Raw genomic sequence first — 21,613 nt, forward strand, 5'->3', positions numbered from 1 at the left:
AAATGAATAGGTTCCGAGCGATACGATAATATTTCCCGATCGTTATGCTATTCTGTTTTCATTTAATGTTTGCAAACAGCGTCCACCGGCTACGTTATACGTGCACTCGGTTCTCTCGAACGGCGATTGATTAAACAGCGTCGAATGCATCATGGTGTTCCACTTGTGGCCTAAATAAGGGGGATTCGGTTGTTTGCCATTAAACGAACGAGATGCGATCCCCATGGGGGTGGTCGGCAGGGATCCCCGATCGGTTAGGAAAATTAGCGTGACTCGTAGTTATAAAGCTCTCGATCGCAGCCGGCGTCCTCTTAAAATCTAAATCGAACGGACGACAAGTTTTCTACCGTGCCACCAGGCTGTTACACGACATTGTAATTTCGCTGGTATACAAAATCTGGAAGCGTGTACAACTCGAACATTGGCAATTTGCTAAGCTTCCCTGTAATCTGTGCCATGACCGAGTAATTAATGTTGCTCGAAAGTTGCCGACGAAAAAAAAAAAACAGAACGAAGTACCTTGTAGATACATAAAAGCTGCACAACCCTACGCTATTACAGAGCCACCCTTATGCTTTATCGCTGTACATACTTAGATTCTTTGAATAGAGGTAGCTTTATATCACGCTAAACTGTTACTAATAGAGAGCGGATACCCGACTCTCTGTATGCAAACAAAGAAACAAAAGAATCGAAATTTGCTTTGCATTCAAAGGTACTTTATGCGTAACCATTCACTGTGGTGTCGCCGGTTACCCGAACCAATAACCACCGGAAAAATAGAGCCTCCCCAAAGAAATGACATTTTCAAAACACCAGACACTCGGGCTTGTGTCCCTTTATCCATGGATGGTTGATCGCAGAGAACCGTGTCGTACTCGTTACACGCCCTTTTACCATTATATTTCCGCGACATTCTCGATCGATCTCGATAGGCTAACGAGAGCCGTAGCTAGATAGGGTAGTGCGCGTCCGATTGGTAACAAAAGCACGCGAGCGAAAACGGTATTAGTCGCATTGTACGAGGTAACCAGACAACATCAATCGCACGATGCGTCGTCAATCCCTCGAGAGATTATTAACGGTGAAGCTTGTGACGCGAGCGCATCGTACAAAAGGACAGACGGATCCGTCATGAATGCCAATAGACGTTTAGATAACCCCCTTTCGATAGGAATTAGGGGGGAAGGATTAGTCTATGCTCGTGTCATAATTTCCACGAAGATTAACAGTCGCGATAAAACGTACAAACGGGAGGGTTGCGTTCGTTTCCGGCGACGAAACTGAGCGGAAAATCTAGGGGTGTAGAATTGAGAAAAAAAGAAATGCAGCCGACGAGAAAGGTAATTAAGTCCGCGAGATGTCTCGTTAAGATCGTTGATGAAGACGTTTGTCCACGGTGTCTTCGACGAACAACTTTTGACCGAGTGTCCGTTGGAAAGACGACGAAGGAGAACGTTCCGTCGTCGAGTTTCTCTCGCAACCCTCGTCGACGATAATTTAGCGAGTCGCGCAAACAGCGCAGGAACCGACGGCAAGGAGTTCGGGAAGTTCGAGTGGAAATATAATATTTCGAGCGTCCTGCGAGTCAGCAAGCTGAGGGGAATAATTCCGCGAGAATTACGTGACCATTTTGCATCGTCGGACCTTCCCGTCGCTTTCTCAGCTTCGTTCTCTTCTTTCGTCCCACGAGAGAAGACGAAACGCGCTTACTTTCGGCGAAGTACAGACTGGCTGCCTCTGATTTTCGAGTACGCGTCCAATCTTTCGAAAGTTTCGTTGTTAGTTTATATTGGACCTGTTAATATTTTCCCTACTCTTGAAATATAACAAATTAAATTAATTATTCTTTACTCTGGCTAAATTCTAATTTGCGATATTATTTCCTTGTTCGTCGTTAATACGTTGAACTAATGGAATAGCATTGATCGGTAGAGGAAGCTTATTTCGACGAAGAACATAATAGCTGCCTCTGATTTTCGAGTACCCATCCAATCTTGGAGATCTTTCGAAAGTTTCCGTTGTTAGTTTATCCCTGGACCTGTTAATATTTTCACTACCCTTAAAATATAACAAATTAAATTAATTATTCTGTATTTTAGCTAAATTCTAAATCGCGATAAGTGATTTCAAACTTCAAATAATCGACGATCATAACTTTTAAAGTGCAAAAGTTAATTATTATCGAATCTAGATCATGGATCATGGATCAGGATAGAGCGTGTAATTTGATAGACAACATCTGTGAATAAGCTCTTGGAGAACAAGTTATACGCCTAAACATCACTCACGATCCTCCGAGGCTGCTTCTCTAAACCGATACGAAGCCACGAGTAATACGAGCTCGCCACCGGAAGCTAGTAAGTAGCTGAGCACTCGTCATTTTCTGGCAGCTTCCTCGTGCGGGTATTCAAACGGTCGGCACTCGGTGTACCCATGGTTAATTTCGTCTAGCTAAGTGTCTACCAGCAAAGACGCAACTATGCGGTAACATTGTGTGCGTGTACGAAGCTCACACGGTCGAGACGGTGCAGACCAAGACGAAATCTTCGGTGACGATGGTATGTACTCCGCTCGGAGACGACACGGACGAGAGGGAACGATGAAACGACAATTACGTTGAAATAGTGCTTCCGCCAAGAGGAGCACCAATACCCTCTTCCACCCGGCGACCATTCGTGTCTACCGCTGGTCCCTGGTATGCGTACCTTAAGTAGCGTACACACCAAACGAATTCGCAAGCTCACTAACGCTTTCGAATTAAAATTCATTATTTTTTTTTGTAACAATACAATGATACACTTTTCATAGATCCAAGTCGTAATTAACTGTCTTTAAAAAAAAAAGCAATTTAAATACTCCAGTGAACATTTCCTATCACTGGCTCGTGGAATGTGCACGCGGCTTTATATTTGGAACAGGATGCAAGTGGAGCGGTGTGTCTTTATAAATTCGTCTTTCGCTCCGCGGAAAAGACATCCTCGCGTCGCTAATGAGGGGAGGACTTACTCGTGCTTCGAATTGATTTACACCGCTCGACGGAATTAGCTTTCGCGACAAAAAACGCTCGTTCCGAGTTGTGATACATCGGTGCGTTTGATTCATTTGCGGAGGTTCTGAAAGATGGGTCGAGGGGTATTTTTGGAAGCGGTATGAATGGAGGGAGGGATTCATTCATATGTAGTATGCGAAAGTTTCGTGTACGTGCGAATCGCTTCAACCCTTTAGCCTGATAGTTTATACACGTGTACATAAATGAAATGAGGGATATTATTTCCTTGTTTGTCGTTGGTAATACGTTGAAGTGATGGAATAGCATCGATCGATAGAGGAAGCTTATTTCGAGATATCCGGGATAAGTTCCTGAAAAACTGTAAAGTACATGGTCGGATGAAATATTGCTGGTGGATAGATTTGCAACGAATCGAGCTGGGTTTCCGGGTGTCATAAATCTTGTCCGCCTGCACAGTTTGAGGGCAATAAATAGAAAGGATTCGCTCGCTTGGCCAGAGTTTAAAGGATTTCTTTTATACGTGTCAATATAGAGCTTTGAAAAGAAGTTATTTAATAACACCGTTCTATCGTATCGGATAAATGATACAGTTAATTCAATGAATCCTTTAAGACATCACAAATTCATATCGATTAGTTGATAATATTTAACAAAATATACGTCCATTGAATTGTTAAAGCGCTTTAATGGCGGTCAATGGAGACCACTTTGATGTTAAACGCGTTACTTTATAAACTTCTCCGTACCTTCGTCTACGTTTGCATAAAACGACGAAATCCACTTATCTCACGAACAGAGCCGAAGAGAAGGTTCATCGATCATCTCGGTAAAAAGTATGATCGTTGTTCGAGCAACTTACGCCCTAAGGGTGTAACACGATGAATGAAGGGCCAGCGAACGGTATTGTCAACAGATCCTCGACAGCCTCAACAAGTTGAGTAATGAGTGGCGTTTTAGCCTGTAAATTATCATCGGGCTTGTTCCTCTCCCCTTCGGGGCTGGAATGAATGGCGCGTGACATAGAAGAAAGCTACACTCGACGCTATTAATAGAGGAACACCGCATGGGATAGAACGGAAGAATCCGTGGTCGGAAGTTGAAAGCTCGCGAGGATGAAGCGATTTTCGAGTTCATTATGCAGCAAGCGAAAGGGGAACGATGGGCTGTTGCGATCCTGACACTTACGAGCCGTGGTAAAATTAGTTTATACCACTTACTATCGAGCAAACGACGTGGCAGTTCCTGCGGACCAGTCGCAGTTGTTCACCAGTTTAATACGTGTGATGTACAGAGCGTCTCAAAAATCATGCGCATCCGGAAAACTAGATTATTCATGGTATACGATTTTCAAAAGTTAATTTAATATTCGATAATTTTCACAAAGAATATTATCCTAGAATCCTATTCAGAAATCCGAAAATAATAACTAACGACACTTAATTAGATGATTATCTTAATTGTAAACATTGATGCGCCAGGGTTAATGAATCTTGACACTTTAATGGACGTTAACATGAATTCCTGATTTTGTTATTTAAATTTTTCGGTATTCAAATGATCATGAAAATGAAGATGAATGCAATCTTGTGTACTAAACAACTGCAACCATGAAAGTGCATTCCCCAAAGTGCATTCATCAAAGTAAATTGTAAAAAAATTTCATGAAGTAGGTATTTTGAAATCGACGTGACTTGAAAAATCCGATGGCTGCCACTAATTTTACCACTGATCGGAAACGAAAGAGGACGTTAAGAAAATTGGACAGAAGAAAGACGTGGGTCGTTCCTTGTGGAGAATCACTTCGGATAGAACGGTCCAAATACAGGCCAGCTTGAGGGACTGTCTTGCAGACAGAGCATATATAATGCAACGAACAATCGTGACCCTTGAAATTAGATTTATCCGGGGCTGCAGTTGACTCACGAACCGGAGAGGTCAGCTCTTCTCGTACGGTTGAAGATCGTGACCGTTTCTATCGTGGATCTGATCTAGACGATTTACATTAACTCCGATGACTCTTATCTACTTTTTTAAACAAATCATTTAATAACATAATAAAATAAAAAATATTATTTTTAATTTATCCTATGGCATTGTCTAATATATGCTAAATGAACGCTGATGGATCTTTTAATTTTAGATTTCCTTTTATTACAAATGAATAAGCATTGATTTTTTTTTTTCTTTCTCAATAGCAATAGGGTAGAAAGTTCTTATCGATCCAGTTGTACACGCCGATTGCAAAACGATTGCTTCGACTCTCTCGAGTTGGTGTTAAATTAACTTGAAAGCTCCGGCCACGAATATTGTGTACTTACTCGGCAGCTCGTGGCCTGCGTGCACAACTATGAACACAAATGGAGTACAGCTTCGAGTTCGAGGAGGGAAACGTTCGTTGAATCGTACCAGCATTCTGCAGAATGTTTGTACTCTGTTAATTGACAATTCGATGATCATCACGAATTAACGTAATTATAGGGGACATTGTGTAGTACGTGTGCAACGTTTTTTTCCAACTGATGTATCATTGCTCCGTTTGCTTTAGTTTTACATTCTATCCTCGTTTGAAAATTTACTTTGGACGGTGTCAATGATTTATTTCCATCGTCGAGTCGTAGAAATTTCGCTTCGAACGCTTGAACACATTGGCCGAACAAAACGCAGTGGGATCGTTTAATCGCTACCTTTAATACGCGTAATCATCGAACATAATTATTAACGACGTTGCGCGACAACGAGGACAGAAGCAGTCGAAATTCGAAATTTATTAGAATCGCGAGGAATGGTCGCGAGCAACGTAATTAATGAACGTCACGTAGAGTCGGCCTGCGAGCGAAATTAATTGATTCGTGCGACGCGTGTTGCTTGCTTTTTATCTCGGCCCGTGGCTATCATTAACTTCTCTTCGACTAATTATTCATCCGGCTCCGGTGTTAATGATTGCACAACGGTATACGAACAACGAGCATTAATGACACTCGTGACGTGATTTTGCGGCCCGGTCGTGTTCCACTATCACAGACAAAGGATTATAATCTTCGGATGAATATTTGGAAAAATCATAAAAGTCTTTTCTTTATTTGTATATTTTTCATTCGTAATAATGGAAAAATAATTGAGAGACAAATAGAAGAACGTGGCGCACCGTACGTTGTTCCAGGATGTTTTATGAAAGCTGATAAAAGATAAATTAATGTTATTACATGCGGAGTAGGTGGTCGATTAACAAGAGATATTCCGTGTCGGACAACAGACAGGCAACACGACTAAATGGTCGATTGAAGAGCACCCAGGGTTCCACTCTATATCAAGAGCAAATATTATTTATCTCGTAATAACGTTTGCCGTAATTGTGGCGATACTACTGTTTCCACGAAATTCCCACCCTAATTCCCGTTTTTTTTTCCTCCACCGCAATGAACTTGCCGGTGTACGCGTTCGAGTTTAGGGTAAATATGTAGATTACGCTGTTTGAAATGTGGGGTGAAAATTGCGTAAATAGAAACGATCGACGTTCGAGTCTGTAATATTACGATTAATTTTCCATACATTTTGCTAATGATTCGTGATATTCATATATAGTTGTTTAGTTATCGTATGAGAATATAGGTTTCTCATATTTGTGTTTTCACTTAAGATTGAATAATTTTTATGAAAAATCGTCAATTTATGCGAGTGGCTCTAATAATTTGATCGTCCACTGTTATCCATCGGTGGTTCAGATTGTTTATAAGAAATGTAATTAAACGTACAGTTTCGAGCAAAGTCGTATTTGTACAGGCATGCATTCTGCTCAAATTGGAGAGAAAAAAACTGGCGGAAAGAGGTGATTTAAGAAAACGAAGTAGCTGGCAAACAATTACACTCGTCCGCGAGGGCTGCTTCTCGGGTCATTGAAGGCAGCTGCGGACGAATCGCACGCGCTAATGTCGCGTGCCTCGTAACGATCCGCTCGCATTTGTTATTCCACGGAAATGGGACGAACAGGCGGAGTAGCGAGCGTGCAAACACGGCATTATCATCGTCGTTAGAGAAAACACGGGCTTGCAGAGCCGTTTCTCGGCTCGTCGGCTCGGCGCCGAGCCGTCCGCTCGTCCTCTACCCGCTTCTTACTCAAAATAATGACGGCTTCGATGCCACGGTTCGCCGTCGTCCCTTCTTTCCCCATCTTCCTCGCGACTCGTTGAATCCCGGACCGAAGCTCCTCGAGATTTTTCCACCGTCGGTCCATCTTTCCTTCGGATAAAATCGAGTTTCCTCGCGCGGAAATGTCCCGTTGCAAGAGGGCAGCTTTCCAGCGATTTATTCGAACGATCGCTTTGATCGTTCGCGGATGCTGAGCGTTTCGTAGCGGCGATTTATTTTCTGGCGCCAGACTGGTGATTTAAAGGGTGAAATATGGAGAGGGTATTATGACGAGCGTGTTTAAATTCGTCGGGGTAAACAAAATCACTGCCATTTGGGTTTCCATTGAATTTTCTACGCTGTTAATGCAAACCTTAGATCACGAAGTCCTTTAAAAACGAATAGTTCTCTTCGCTTCTCCGCCCGTGATTTCATCCGACTGCAATCTAGACTTAACTTTACTTACTTTTCTCCAATCTCGTCAGCTGTGATATATTCAAACTGTCACACACCCGTGTCACAAAACTTGTCACATCCAAAACTTGCCGCACGTGCTTGGAACTCATTCGAACAGTTTCTAGCTAATAATTCACCAAACGTTTATCAGGTTCAGTCATTTCTTGAAGATATTTCAACATTACTCCCCTGAACATCGATTCTCTGATATTTCAAAGATTATCGAAAATTACAAAAGTTCTCAAAGCTGCAGCCTTCGAAAGATACATGAATTCGAAACGTTCGTTGCGTGTTCGGCGTGAAAGATTTGATTCAATGGATTTCTGAAGTGACTAAAGCAGGGCTGAAAGCATGGAAGAAGAGCGGAGAGGAAACGTCAAAGCTCGACTCGTTTTGTTTCCATGTTTCCGGTGAACCGTACTTGACCGACGGTTTCCCGGATTTCCAGGCTAATGGGACACTTGGAGGTTTCGTAAAAGGAACGCGACTCACGGTTTCCCGTTCGGAGAAATCGCGAATATCTCTGCAATCATCTTTTTTCGGCTGCTTTTCGACGAAAAGTTGATTAGCAAACGGTATTCCATGCAGATGTACTGTTTAAAGAGAAAATTTATAACGAGTGATCGACAAAGTAATATTAAAAATATTATTTTTCTTTATAAAATAGAAAGGGGGAGGAAAGAGGGTGAAAATAAAGAAGCAAAAAAAGATAACGAGAAAACGAAGGAACGCGAAGTCGTGAGGAAGAAAAAAGGCGAACAGAAGGGAAGGGAAGGAAGGGGCGATGGCCAGGTATTTTTGCATTATCGTCACGTGCACAGTCTTATTACGGGCACACGTGGTGTAATATTCTCCCCTTCGGCCCCTTTCGACGTTCGCGTCCCAACTCGCGGCTTCGTTCGCCGTAGCATCGTCGTTGGCTGTCGCATTGTTAGAATGCGACAGGCGGCGTTCATCCACCACGGCATGGGGGAGGATGATCGAATAGCAGCAAAGTTTGCGGCAGCCGCGCCGATGATACATCCCCCTTGCTCGATCTTCGACGCGAACTTCGCGATGTGCCGAGAAAAAGAGAGACTAAGGGTAACAGAGATGCTGCAGAATTGTACGTCTTTGTTCTTTCTTCTCTTCTTAACTTTTCTAGGTCCTAGTGCGACACGCAAAGCATAAAAAGTATCGCTAATTAAACTGAAACTAAATACTCTATATTGAAAAAATATTAAAAATATAATCAATTAAATTTCTTTCGACTTTGATATTTTTACATTTCATTATTTCAGTCCGCACAAAAGGGAAATAAAATCTAGATTATAAAATCACAAACAAACGCATGTAATCTCGAAAAGTCCATAAAACTCTTGCGATGAAACATTCATGGATTTTTTAAAAGAAAAAAAGAAGGATATATACGGCTTCTTTTATTCGACACGAGGTTGGCAGGTTAAAGAAAATCGCTGGTAAGAACGGTCCACTGGAGCCGCTCGTTAACGGCTCCTCCAAGTTCGACACGGGGCCGTTTTCAAACGATTTCCTTGCATTATTCCCGTTGACACGGTTCGCTTCTGCCTGTCCCAGCGATGACTTTGAAATGCTGACGATTTTCGCGCCGACAATGGCCCGGTAACGAATTGAAACGGATATTACGCGCGGCCAAGCTGGCACAAGGCGTAAGATACACGCGCGACAACGCGACCGAGCACTCGCGCGTTCGAGCGTTGTACGCGTGTGGTATTCACCTGTGTGAATACCGTGTTAACGATACAAAAAGGAGAAAACCACGTCGACCTACCGCTTTGTGACTGATTTCTCGCCTTTAAATCAGAAACTACAATATCTCTTCGGTATCGTAGATTAATTTTTTAAATAAAATTTCCTTAATGGATCTCGTAGCGAGAAGTAGGAAACGTAAAACTCTGACGAATATACGAAATTACTCGAGCGTGTTGGTTCTCTCCTTAGACGCGCGTCGTGCATCCTTTAAAAAGCTACACTTTCATTGTCAAAGTGCACGTGCTCACCCTTCGCGGCGAAGGGGTTGCTCTTACGCGGAGCCTGACTTGAAAGCGCCTTCGCTTTGCGGCTATACTGAATGATACACGCGAATCTCTTTGAATCTTTCCAAATGCATACGAGCGGAGTAAACGCGATACGTCTTAAAAGAGAAAAGAAAACTGAAGTTATTAAACAAGATTTCGTGATGTAATGGCGAAGTAAACTTTTCAAATTTCCACGAGCCCAAAGGTAACTTAAAACTTCGGTAACTTAGTATATGGATAATCTGATTGCATAGAACTTGATCCGCATTATCCGTAATCATCCACCGCCTTTGACCCCCCTGTTAGATCCCGAATCATGCACATCACCGTCTGAAACTTTAAATCGCTGTGTGCCATCGTTCCGTTCTATGGGATCAAAATACAGGAGGGGTAATACACTGAGGGGTAGTAGAAGGTGAGATTATCGAAGCTGGTCACGTTCGGGGCTGCTGTTCGTAACACACGCGCGGTGGGAACAAACGAGATCGCGTAGAAAAAAAAAAGAGAAGAAACGTCGTCCGATGGGAGACGTTATTACGAGACACGGTAGAACGTTAGGGGCGAAAGATCGCTCGCAAAGCAACGCGTCGAGGTGAGAGGCGACCGGTTAACACTTCACACCGTCCGGATGTATCAATTGGTGAAACCCCGCTGCTGAAAATTGTAGGGAGAAAAATATTTAACCAGATTGCCGAGCTGTGAATCAGAAAAATGTACGTCAACGGGTATAGCCGGATAAGGTGGTCGAAAGTGTCCCTAAACCAAATTCAACTTGCGGTGGCTCCTTCGATAGCTTATCAAGAAACGTGAATTTCTACGCATTTACTGTCTCGTCTCGTTTGAACTTTACAACATATTTAAAAATCATTGAAATCGATAGGTGAGTAGCTGTTCTACGAGTTCACCGACTAATCCTTTGAGTTCCACATTATTAAATTGTCACTTCAATTTGTAATTGTTAGAACGCATTATAAATGATTGAGATGTGCGTACGATTGGTCATCGATAGTGACTTGGATGAATTTCTGAGCATTTCACTGTGTAACGTAACCTCCCGCAGATGGGGTATCCTTTTAACACGACTAGGCAATAAAGCACGGTAGTTCGTGAAGGGAGCAGAAGAAGAGACAGGATTTACGCGGGATTGTATTACCGAGCACACTGCAGCTGCCTGGTGTCACATTTTATAACGTTGCGAGTGACATTAGCCCCGTCCGTTCTCGTGTTCAACTGTCGGAGACACGAGGCCACGGAATCCATTTAAAGATAGTACATCTGCCTGGCCTCAGTTAATAAGTGCCATTTACTTTGAACCGGCTACTTCGTACCGAGTTACGTCGATTCCTCGAATAATCGTTCCACGACATACCGATTTTCAAGAGGGACGCTTCTATCTTTTACTGTCGTCGACGTTTATTCTTCGTTTTATTCAACATAGCCGTTAAAATTTCATTATTACAGCTCGTAATAAGGAAAATTTCTTTTTTAATTATTACTTTAATTAAAAACAAAAGTACCACCTAAAAATACTTTCTACAGCTTCTGCAGGCTATTCAAAGTGTTAATTATGGATAACAAGATTCTACTCTCGATATAGCACGAAGATTCGAAATGGTATTACTTCTCTATCTACCAGAAACTGATACGATTGATTAATCGAATATCTGTGATTGCTATTACCGTGGTCTCGTGATACGAACTGTAGTAACATAAATAAATGAGAACTTCGAGGCACGGTTGTTGCGTCGCTGCTTTATTGAATAGTTGATGAATTTCGGATTGGAACGAGGAATTCGTCAATTCGGTATTAATTCCATAATGTGAGCAATAAATTCATAATAAGCGTTTTCACGACTGTTTATAAATAAATGAATAAATAAAACAGAGGCGCACACATCGTTCATCATTCGATCGAAGCAACTGGTTGGAGGCCAATGATCATTTGCCCGGCTGGCAGACGGTGAATCCTTTCCTCGAAGCGTTTCCTCGTTACCGAATGAGATTAATATTCAAAGAGCGGCTCGTGGAAACGAGATCCTCGAGCCCCTGCCGCGAGGGGGTGTAACGCTCGTAAACTACGTGGGTCATCGAACGCGAAAGCCTCGGATATTCTTACGCCTTCAAAATCGCGATAACGTCGACCTTTCCTTCAAGGCGTCGCCTTGAATATTCACCACTGTCGCGCCTGTTATTAGCGAGTGCACCCTTAAAGGCACCACCCCTGTCGTAAGAGGGTAGCATACACTGTTGGTACGTTTTTGTCCAAGGTAATATTATTTTGAAGAATAAATTTCGAAGGGGTGAAATGATTCATGGCGCACGGCACGAAGATTAAAATTATAATCATTAGTGTTTCTGTTAGGGATTTGTTCGCAATTAATATTGAAAGAACGAGATTAATAATTAAGGGTAAGGCGCGGTTAGAGGCAGCGGGCTTCGAAGCGTCAGTCACGTTGGCTCGCTTGTTCTTTTACCGTGGAACGCGAACGAGCACCGCTTCCGACACGATAATTACGCTCTTCTGACGTTCGACTCTCGCGTGGTTAATTGCAATTCTTCGCTCGTTTCGACGTTTACGATGAACGCGTACCCGGGAACGAACGCGCCTCGAACGAGCGATTAAAATTACAATCGAAACTTTGTCGCGTCGAGAATCGTTTTGAACGAGTCGATACGGTGAATTACAAAGTGATACCTTTGTAATTAGACCTCTTCGTTTAAAACCCTTTCTGTCGGAATGTTTCAATTTTCCATCTGTTAATTTCTTTAAGTTGCCATTTTTATGCTAATCTTTCGATCGTTTTACGATGGAATTCGATTAATTTTGACGGAAACGACGTGGAAGGATTGCAACGTTAGTTGCCAATGTGACAGAAGAGTTACAGCGAATTTTCCTCGTAGCACAACTACTGCTCGAGAAATAAAGGAGTTGTCGAGCGAAAAATCGGCTCGTCCGCCGATAAATTTCATTTAACGGGTCCGTAACAAGGAAAACGTTCTCGTCCAGTCTCACCTTTTCCTCCATCGGACGGGACAGACTTCATTATTCTCCTCGCAGCGGTCATAATTTCCTTTCTTTTCACTGTTTTTCTTTTTTATTTCTCGCTTGGAAGTACGATTCAATTTCAAACGGGGAGAACGACCCCGAGTCGAGTTACGGATCCTTGTGTCACTTTACCTTTCTTTCGCAAGCGACGACGGGGTGTCAGATTTTTATTAGAAGAATTCTTTGAACGCGTCTCGGCTTTCTGGCTGTCTCTCGTACTCGACCGTGTCTTCTGGCTCTCGTGTGTCCGAACGTATTTCCACGGATCGAATAAACTATGCTTGCTAACGAACAATTTCGAACGCCGTACTTCCCTTTGACCGTTTCTGTACCATCGGGCTAGTTAGACGTTTTTAAAAAGAAAAAGCAAAGGAATTATCAAGATCCATCCGATCTGTTCTCGACACTCCGAGAGTCGAGTTTCTTTCTTCTAATCACGCGCAAACAGAATATTCCGTAATTTTGATACAGTGGCTTATAATTGGAAAGCGAGACATTGCTTGATTCTTCAGAAAATTACCGATGTACCAATTACCATTTTTAGAAAAGCGAGTGAAAGTTTGAGAGAAGCAATTTTGGCAGCGGTATAAAGTAAGCGAAATTGCTTCCGACGTTTTCTTTCTTCCTGCAAATATTTCACGATAATATGCTTGTTCTGTCGCGAGAGTAAAGCGAGCGTCGTGCGATCGCAAAAAGCAACGGCAATAACAGCGGCAACGGACGAGTCTTAACGAAGTGGCCAGATCCCGAGTGAAAAGAACGTTTGATGTCTGACCATGGTTCAGAGGCTGTATACAGTCTCGTTATCGAGCGTCCCGAGTAACGACGCGTTCGTTACATCATAATTGGATCACACGCTCGGCCCTATCCACGTCCTCGCGGCTCACCCGCTCCAATCTTCCACTCAGACAACACTCGACTCAATATGTGACAGCAACGCCACCTTCAATTACCCTTTTAACTTCCAATATACATCAGACGGCCGGACAATTCGTCCCCTTAATCGGTGTAGGTGTTGTTACGCGGCTAGCTACTAGCTGAAACTTGATGGCACGTATCGTGACTGAGCGGGGAAGGAAAACGTGGATATATACGGCGACAGAACCACCTGAAACGTCGAACGTGCCTCGAATTAGAATATTTTGCTTGAACAGCCGCGAGCACGGGGACGTTGTAGCGAAAGCAGGAATTTTATCGACGCCTCCAGGGATTCCTTGACTCGTGAATTTTCCTCGAACGTGCCACTACTCCTCGTACTCTGGGACTTGTCGCGCGATGACGAGACTCCTGTCGCCTCGCGAGTTCCCTTCTCGAGATGGTAGATTTTCCTGGGAACGTTTCCGCTGAACGTTCCTCAAAATTCTTCTTATTTCACGAATATTCCGATATTCGAATACGAGTTGAATTCGTGCCGAATTAAAATTCCATGAATTCGCAAACAGCGAGATATCATTCACCGATAAAATTATGAAGAATAACAGAAATTTGTCATTAATCTTCGTTGCACTCTGTCGCGTTCGGTTAGCGAATACATCGGAGAGAAATGAAAAGGAAAGAAGAGAAGACAGCGGGGAAAATCGGCTCGGTCAGGATTCGTCGAACGTTTAATCGTGATCGGGAACGCAATTCCGTTACGAGCAGCACTAATCAACTCCCGCGGCGCGGATAAAGCTCCTAATGAGATTGCGAACGTGGCGGGTGGGGTTGGAAGTGAATTTTCCGGACGGAGACAAATAAATACAGCTTAGGTTAAGAACCTTCAGACAGCTGTACACCGTTTCACTACGAACAACCGGATTCCTGATTGCACGTAACGGACAAATGAAGCGAAGGGTAGGAGTAGCTGAAAACAAGATGAACGACGACGACGACGTCCGACCGACCGACTAGGGTACTGCAGGATAGAGGAGAGAGAAGATCGAGATGGATGCAGAGGGAAAAGCAACGGAAGAACGGAGTAAGCAGCAATTTGGTGCGTTAACTGCCTGGACCCCTTCTTCGAACCGGCTTAATCCGTTTGCGCGAGTAAATCAGTTAAGCTGAAATTGGGTTATATTTCCTAATCGATACGATGGATTAGGTTATCCTGCTGCTACGTTCGATGGATCGTTGCTCATGGTACACGATTCTCGCGATGGAACTTCGCGTTTGTAATAGTTAGGCTGCTGGATTAACGCGTTCGCCTTCGCAGTAGAAATAGACGAGTATAGTCAGACATATTGGAACATACTGGCTGGCAGGATATTAATTGCTGGTCAATGCTACGAATTCAATTAAACGATTACAAAATATAAAAGGATTTTGAATACCAGTAAGATTATATACTAATAATAAGTTTTTGTAAATTTATGGGATTTTAATTTATAAAAATTTATTTTGATTTATTATTTTAAAAAATTTAACCGGTGTTAAAGTAGAATCTAATCTATTTTCAAAAATTAATATATTGATTAATGAAGCTTTAACAAATTGAACCATTATATTGAGTTATTAAAGATATGTATTGTAGGGTGCAAAATATTAAGCATAATTGACAAAGTTACAAAACGTATAAAAGATATTAATCTCAACTTGAATGTATCATTTTTAAATGAAAGAGTTTCATATAAATATTAGAAGAAGAATTTTTAAAGGAAATTAAATTAAAGAACTATATTTAATTAAAAAGCTGTGGCTCTCTCTATGGTCCGCCGTCTGGAGGTTGTACAATACGTTGTTGAATAGATGATTTAAACATCGAATTCGAAAAATGTTACTGGCCGTCGTCCAACTTTTAAGACTCCCATTATTTCCCCATTAAATTTCTTTCGCCGTCCCGTTTTTGCCCGGCGACGAGTCCGCCGATACTTTTAGTAAATTAATTTTCTGCCGCCGTCTGTTCTCCACTTAATGATCCCAAAGAAAAAGAAATATTTATTACTCGGTATTTCTTTCTTCGCTTCTTCTGTTGCTCGCTCTGCTAAAGCAACGAATGTCGAGACTTTTGCCAGTGATATTTTCTTATTTTTTTTTTTCATTTATTTTCTCTTTTTTTTCTTCTTCCATGTCGTTTTCCGCTTCTCTCCTTCTTCGTCTCCTCTTTGCGTCGTGTCTGATTGCTTCCTGCCCGAGGAAATACGAGCGAGCGGACGTTTATAGGATCCGCGAAACGAGTAGAGCCGAGCCGGCGATTATTTATGGTATTTGTCGAGCTATGTTAAATAACTTATACGTTATGCGACGCGAGGTGAGACATCTTAATGATACCCCGTGGGACGAACACGAGAACCTTCCGGTCTACGGGATTGGGAAGAGAAAGAAGAAAAATGATGTACGCTTTGAACTGACCTCGCGATTTCGTAGCTTCAGATTGCTTTGAAATGTTATTTCGTAAATATTCGCTGTCGCTCTCTTCATACTATTCATAGGATATTTCAAAGGATTTTCGAGCAGTTTTCATACAAATCTGACATAACGTTATTTTTGATGGTAGCTGATGAGAACAAATTAACGTGAAGAGCGGTATTTTAAGATATCCACTGGTTTATTTAAAAAAATGAATAGAATAAAAATAATCGAAATAACAAATTAACCCAGTTTTTTCTTCTCAATTAGTAACTCGTTCTTTCGATTCTGTGGGTTAAAAATCCAGGATTTACAAAGGTTACAGTCGAATCCTCTCGTACAATCTCGAAATGATCAACAGTAGCTATGAATGGCATTATACGCGATCCACCCTCTTCTTTGTTCGAAATCTTATGGAAGAATAACGAATGAAAACGGGCTAAGCGGCTAGTGGAATAAAACCGGCACGAACTTAACAATACCCCAGAGCGCCAATATTGAATTTTCCGCTTAAGATTCCGGTGGACTATGGGGGTGGGCAGGTGTTGCATCAGAATAGGGGCTGGAATTACGCGGACTGAACATGGCTGCTTGCAAATTTCGCCCAAAAGCCTCTGCTCGCTATTCAAATCGGGGAGAACTCGAACAACGATTATACCTATTGCTTGGACCAAGATACTTTCTTCGATCAGTTAACCAGGCCAAGTTGTTTTGTCAATTTTGACCACTCGAGCATGATTTCTTTCCCCCTGTTCGTTGGGGAGAAATTTGAGGGGATTCGAGAGGTCGGTACTCGTGTTTCCCTTAATTCGAGTTTCATTTAAGCGGCGGTTCCCTTAAATCGACCTATTACCGAGGGTGATTTTGTTGATGTTTCAGATTTACAATCTACTTTACTGTGAAAAATAAAATAAAGATATATAATTATGAAGCATTAATATGCATAGGATATCCTTCTATTTTCTTTTTATTTCATTTGTAAATATTATATTCGAAAATCTATCTACATTGTGAAAATTAATATCTACACCAAATTTATTAAAAATTAAATTATTTTTTTATTAAAACTTCCAAGCGACTGTTTTATAATGATCAAAGCGTTAATACAGGTACAATATAAAGGTGACATAAATTGATATTTGTGTATATCTATCCTTATTTAGCATCATAGAACACGTCCTCTAAACGTCCGTACGGTTATCGACGAATCACCCTCTTATTCATCCAGACTCTCCGTATTGAATCCCTGTTTCAACGTTGCCCTTTTCATCCCTCGTTGAAGGAGATTCGGCCCACCTCTCGATACGGGGATGAAGATAAATATCGCTGATGAAAATAAAATCCTTGACGTAGGTCGGACGGGGCGAGGATTTAACCTGTCACCCTCTCCCTCATCCAGCAAGAGGGCCAAAACCTCGTCGAAAGCTGAACACAAACGCGTTCGGCTTAATGGGAGCGATTTTTACGCGCCGTCTCGTTGTCACCGTTCGCCAATCGTGCTTACGCATCTTTTTTTCTTCGGATAAACTTCTTTTTATACTCATCCTTCCACTTCGTCTCTTTTTGTCATTGTTTTTCGATGGCATAACGGATGATCAACGATGGAGAGAATGATTGAAGGGGGCAAGATGAATTAATTTGAAAGTACTTGATATGGTTGGGATGGATTTGGAGGGATCTAGATTTAATATTTAATATTTTGGAGGGATTTAGACAAAAGATACTAGGTATTAATACGTATTTAATTTATCATCTACACTTCTCAACTGAAATATATTAATTAATACAGCTTCATATCTCTATGTCAATAAAGGTATTTTAATTAAAAGAGGTAGAATTTGTATATTTCGGTATTTATTCTTCCCCCTTTTAATTAAATAATGTAATCTTTTATTAATTTGAACATTTTTAGAAAATGTTTAATTAGTTTTTTGAAATTCACAGTATAAATACTCATATTCAGTCAGGCATACCTCAATATGGGTTATTAAAGATAAATTTATTATTTCAAATTATTAATGCCATTGTAATAAAATGTTAAAAAATATATTTTGTTCGTGACAGTAATAACGATGATTTGGTTTTTTATTGCAGGCTTCCACCACCTCAACAGCAGGTGACAGTCGGCTCGGTGGGTGGTGGTTTGGGTGCGGGCGCTGGAAATGGTGGCACAGGCACGGTGGGCGCTCAAGGTCAAGCCATGGTAATGCCAGGATTTCCACTCCGTGCAGCAGCGGTGCCCCATTATTCACCTTATTCGCCGTCACGTTTTCACATCGACAAACGCTGCCAGCATAGATGTTCCTGGAAATGTTTCTCGATCGCGCTGATCCTCCTGGCTGTTGCGCTCACAGCGATGTTGGCTTACTTCGCCAGTAAGTACAAACGTTATTACATTAAATATTATTTAAATTATGAAAAACTTTGTCGATTTTTCAATGCGAAGTTAAAACATTCATGTTAGAACTGACTTAAAATATTCTTATATTAACCCTCGGACGGCGGACCATGAAGAGAGCCCCATGTGTTTTGTAAGTTTAGATCTGAATTAACTGAAACTCCGCTGTTCAACGAAAATTAGAAACAACTCACCAATGGTTCATGCAAGAAAAACATATAGGTACATACATCCTATCAAAAGAAATCGATGCCTGATCAATACTCTGGACAAACTACTGAAACTCTGTCGGAGGGAAAAAAAATTGCCGAGAGTAGCTTTGCAAATCGATCTCCGGTTAACAAGTCCAATAACGAGAAGAGAATTTGCTTTTCCGCTCGTTTCCAATGTTACTCGACTCCCCTTTTGGTCCGGTTTCACAGGATTTCGAGAGGATTGTGTCGTCGTCGTTTGAAGAGGAACGAAGGTAGGATCGATCGGCACGTGCGTTTAGAAATTTGCTGCGGTGTTGCGGTCCCGTGGTAACGGGAAAACGCGTAATCAAACGGCCGTCTGGGCAGGAATCAAAATACAGTTAATTCATCTATTATGTATGAACAGGTTGGTCGATTCGACGGGTCTCTCGTTGAACCGGCTCTTATTTACCGCTCACGTTGCGACGTAATTTATTGCTACTCGGCCCGGAAAATCCTTCTGTCCGTTAATCTGCAATTTACGGTACAATAACTCATTATTAACTTGCAGATTCGGTTAGGCGGTCCACGATTCCACGGGTGCTGGTCGACGTGAAACTTCGATTCGCCTAACTTGTGATAATCTATGTACAAATAGGTGCACAGTACCGATCCAGTTACCGTCGTTTCGCAATTTCCACACGGTCCATGTTCGAATTCGCCTTTAGCACTGTCATACCGTTAATTATTTCGATGCGATCGCATTTGATACCTCTTACTCTGAACAACGAGTCGGGGAAATGAAATTTCAAATGTGCCTGTACAACCTTTAAAGAGCTTAGAATATTCACAATTCGAAGCATTAATGATAGATAATTTTAAATAAAAGAAGATAATGACGTGAGAAGAAAAATTGATAATTTATGATCGATCAGGAACAGAGTTTAGTTGAACGTAAAATTGGTTCATTTCTTTGGAGTAATGCATCGATATCGATTCGAACTCACCCTCTAGTATCCCCCTGTGAACGAGGAACATCGTAATGTCTCGAGGCCGATCATTATTGGCCGGAAACGCAGTCCATGCTGTCGAACCGCTTCCTCGTGCTCCATCGGTCGGCAATATTTTCACCTCTCCCCTAAACCGGATGATGGTAACCGCCGCTCACGCTGCTAAACGAACCATTGCGCTAGTAACGTTACGACGTAGCTGCACTTCCTATCGAAAGATCCGGACTTCCGTCGTTAAACGGTATTTAATTTGGTGGTGTACAGCCCGCGGGAGCATCTGCGTTCACTGATCGTTTCTCTTCCTGGTATTTGCGTTCTCTCTCCGACTTTATTATACATCCTGACGTCTGCGTTTATTTAGCTTCTTATCAAACAAATTTCTCTCCATAAATGCCGTTTTGCGATATACGTACCACTTAATATCCAACATTTTATCTGCAAATTGCCGAGTATAATTGCACCAACATCTTATAGTAGGTACCCAATTTCCAGAAAATGTTTTATGCAACCCATCTAAAGCTACGAGGCTCATCGCTTGAAAGATCCGAAACAATCTCGAAATTCTGACTTAAATTCATAATGCCTGGGAAGTGAGTGAACAACCTCTACAATAAAACTTTTACAATTTTCAAACTACTCGTACGAACGGCAAACATCGAGCGTTCTCCTCGCCGCACACCGGTTAACTCATTCCACCCCATAGTTGAAAGGTAGTGGAGGATGGTTAGGGGGATTGGATAAGAAGCGAGAGATCAAAGAGTAACCGGGCGAACAGCAGGAAGAATCTTGTGAGAGTGGCTTAGCTCAGCCCCGTTACACGAAAATTGCATCCCCGTCGAGAGACGAGAGGCAAAACCAGCCCGAGCCAGGGACCGATTAGAGAAATTAACGCTCCCTCGTTATCAACGTGAAACAGTGGCCTCCAGGGGAGGTGGGACGGGAATTGTGTTTTTGCATTCAGTCCGAGTCGACAAATCCCTGAATCCAAACTGGCGGTCAAGGTCTCCGACGCAGCGGAATTACGGTTTATCTTTCGAAGGTGGAGGGAATAAAGGGGATTTGACGGGAAAGAAGGGAATAAGGGGATGGAGAGAGTCACATTGTGTTACGAATACGTACGTGTACACTTCCGGTCAAAAGTAAGGTAACTTATGTATATGTTCGAACGAGACTGATTTTTTGTATAAAATAATATTTTATTAATTTAATACACAGAATGTGGTAACAATATTATCCAATGGAATAATCTAAAATTTATAAAATGAAAGACAAGGGGTCTAAGATTTTTAAATCGTCTGCATTTGAAAGTCAACTTTCATATCAGAAGGTTCGGCCCATATTAATTTCATATCACTTTCATTTTCTAAATTTTACATTGTTTAATATCCTTCTATATGTTTTGTAAATTCGGGTCTCGATTTGAGCCAACCAAAACCCTATAATTTCATTTGGACGTTTCTGAAAATATAATATCAGATAAATGAAACACGTATTTTCTAAATAATGAAAGAATATAAACAGGCAAATACTTTTGAACGACAGTGTATGTATGCATGTATATAAAACATTCTCGAATCTCTTCTATCCCTGACTGAACTGTCCCTCGAATCCAGCGTCTGCAATCTTCTTCTTCTTCTTCTTCTACTTCCGCCATCGTCTGGTCTCGCCATCGTGTTCCTTTCTCGCATGTCTGAAAAGCGGAAGGAAGAAAAGAGGAGAAGATTGCAAAGCCGGATCGGCCTCGAGGAGACCTCGCCAGCTGTTATTTCTGCATTCCGGTAAATCGAGTCGGGGGAATCCAATCTGCCTGTTTGCTACTGCATCCAAACTACTCTCTTCCACACCCACGCCTTCCTCTCCACCCCCTTTCTGACCATCACGTCAATTCAGAACCGGGTCCACCATGGCCGGCTTCCTCCTATCAACTTTTACGTTGTTTTCAACCGTGAAACGTTTCACAGTATAATTTTCTTCATGTTTCTTATTAGAATATCCCTAGTACGAACGAAACATTTCAAAATGCGTACAACTT

General features: G+C 41.9%; 1 protein-coding gene across 1 annotated transcript in view; it reads left to right on the forward strand.

Annotated features, from left to right (window-relative positions):
- LOC114873280 (teneurin-a) overlaps positions 1-21,613 on the forward strand; it is a 447,603-nt gene that overhangs the window by 392,429 nt on the left and 33,561 nt on the right. The window contains 1 exon segment of the mRNA XM_029181455.2: positions 18,095-18,375. Within this exon segment, the coding sequence (XP_029037288.2) occupies positions 18,095-18,375 (281 nt within the window).

This window comes from Osmia bicornis, chromosome 4 (assembly GCF_907164935.1).
Source record: "Osmia bicornis bicornis chromosome 4, iOsmBic2.1, whole genome shotgun sequence".
NCBI lineage: Eukaryota > Metazoa > Arthropoda > Insecta > Hymenoptera > Megachilidae > Osmia > Osmia bicornis.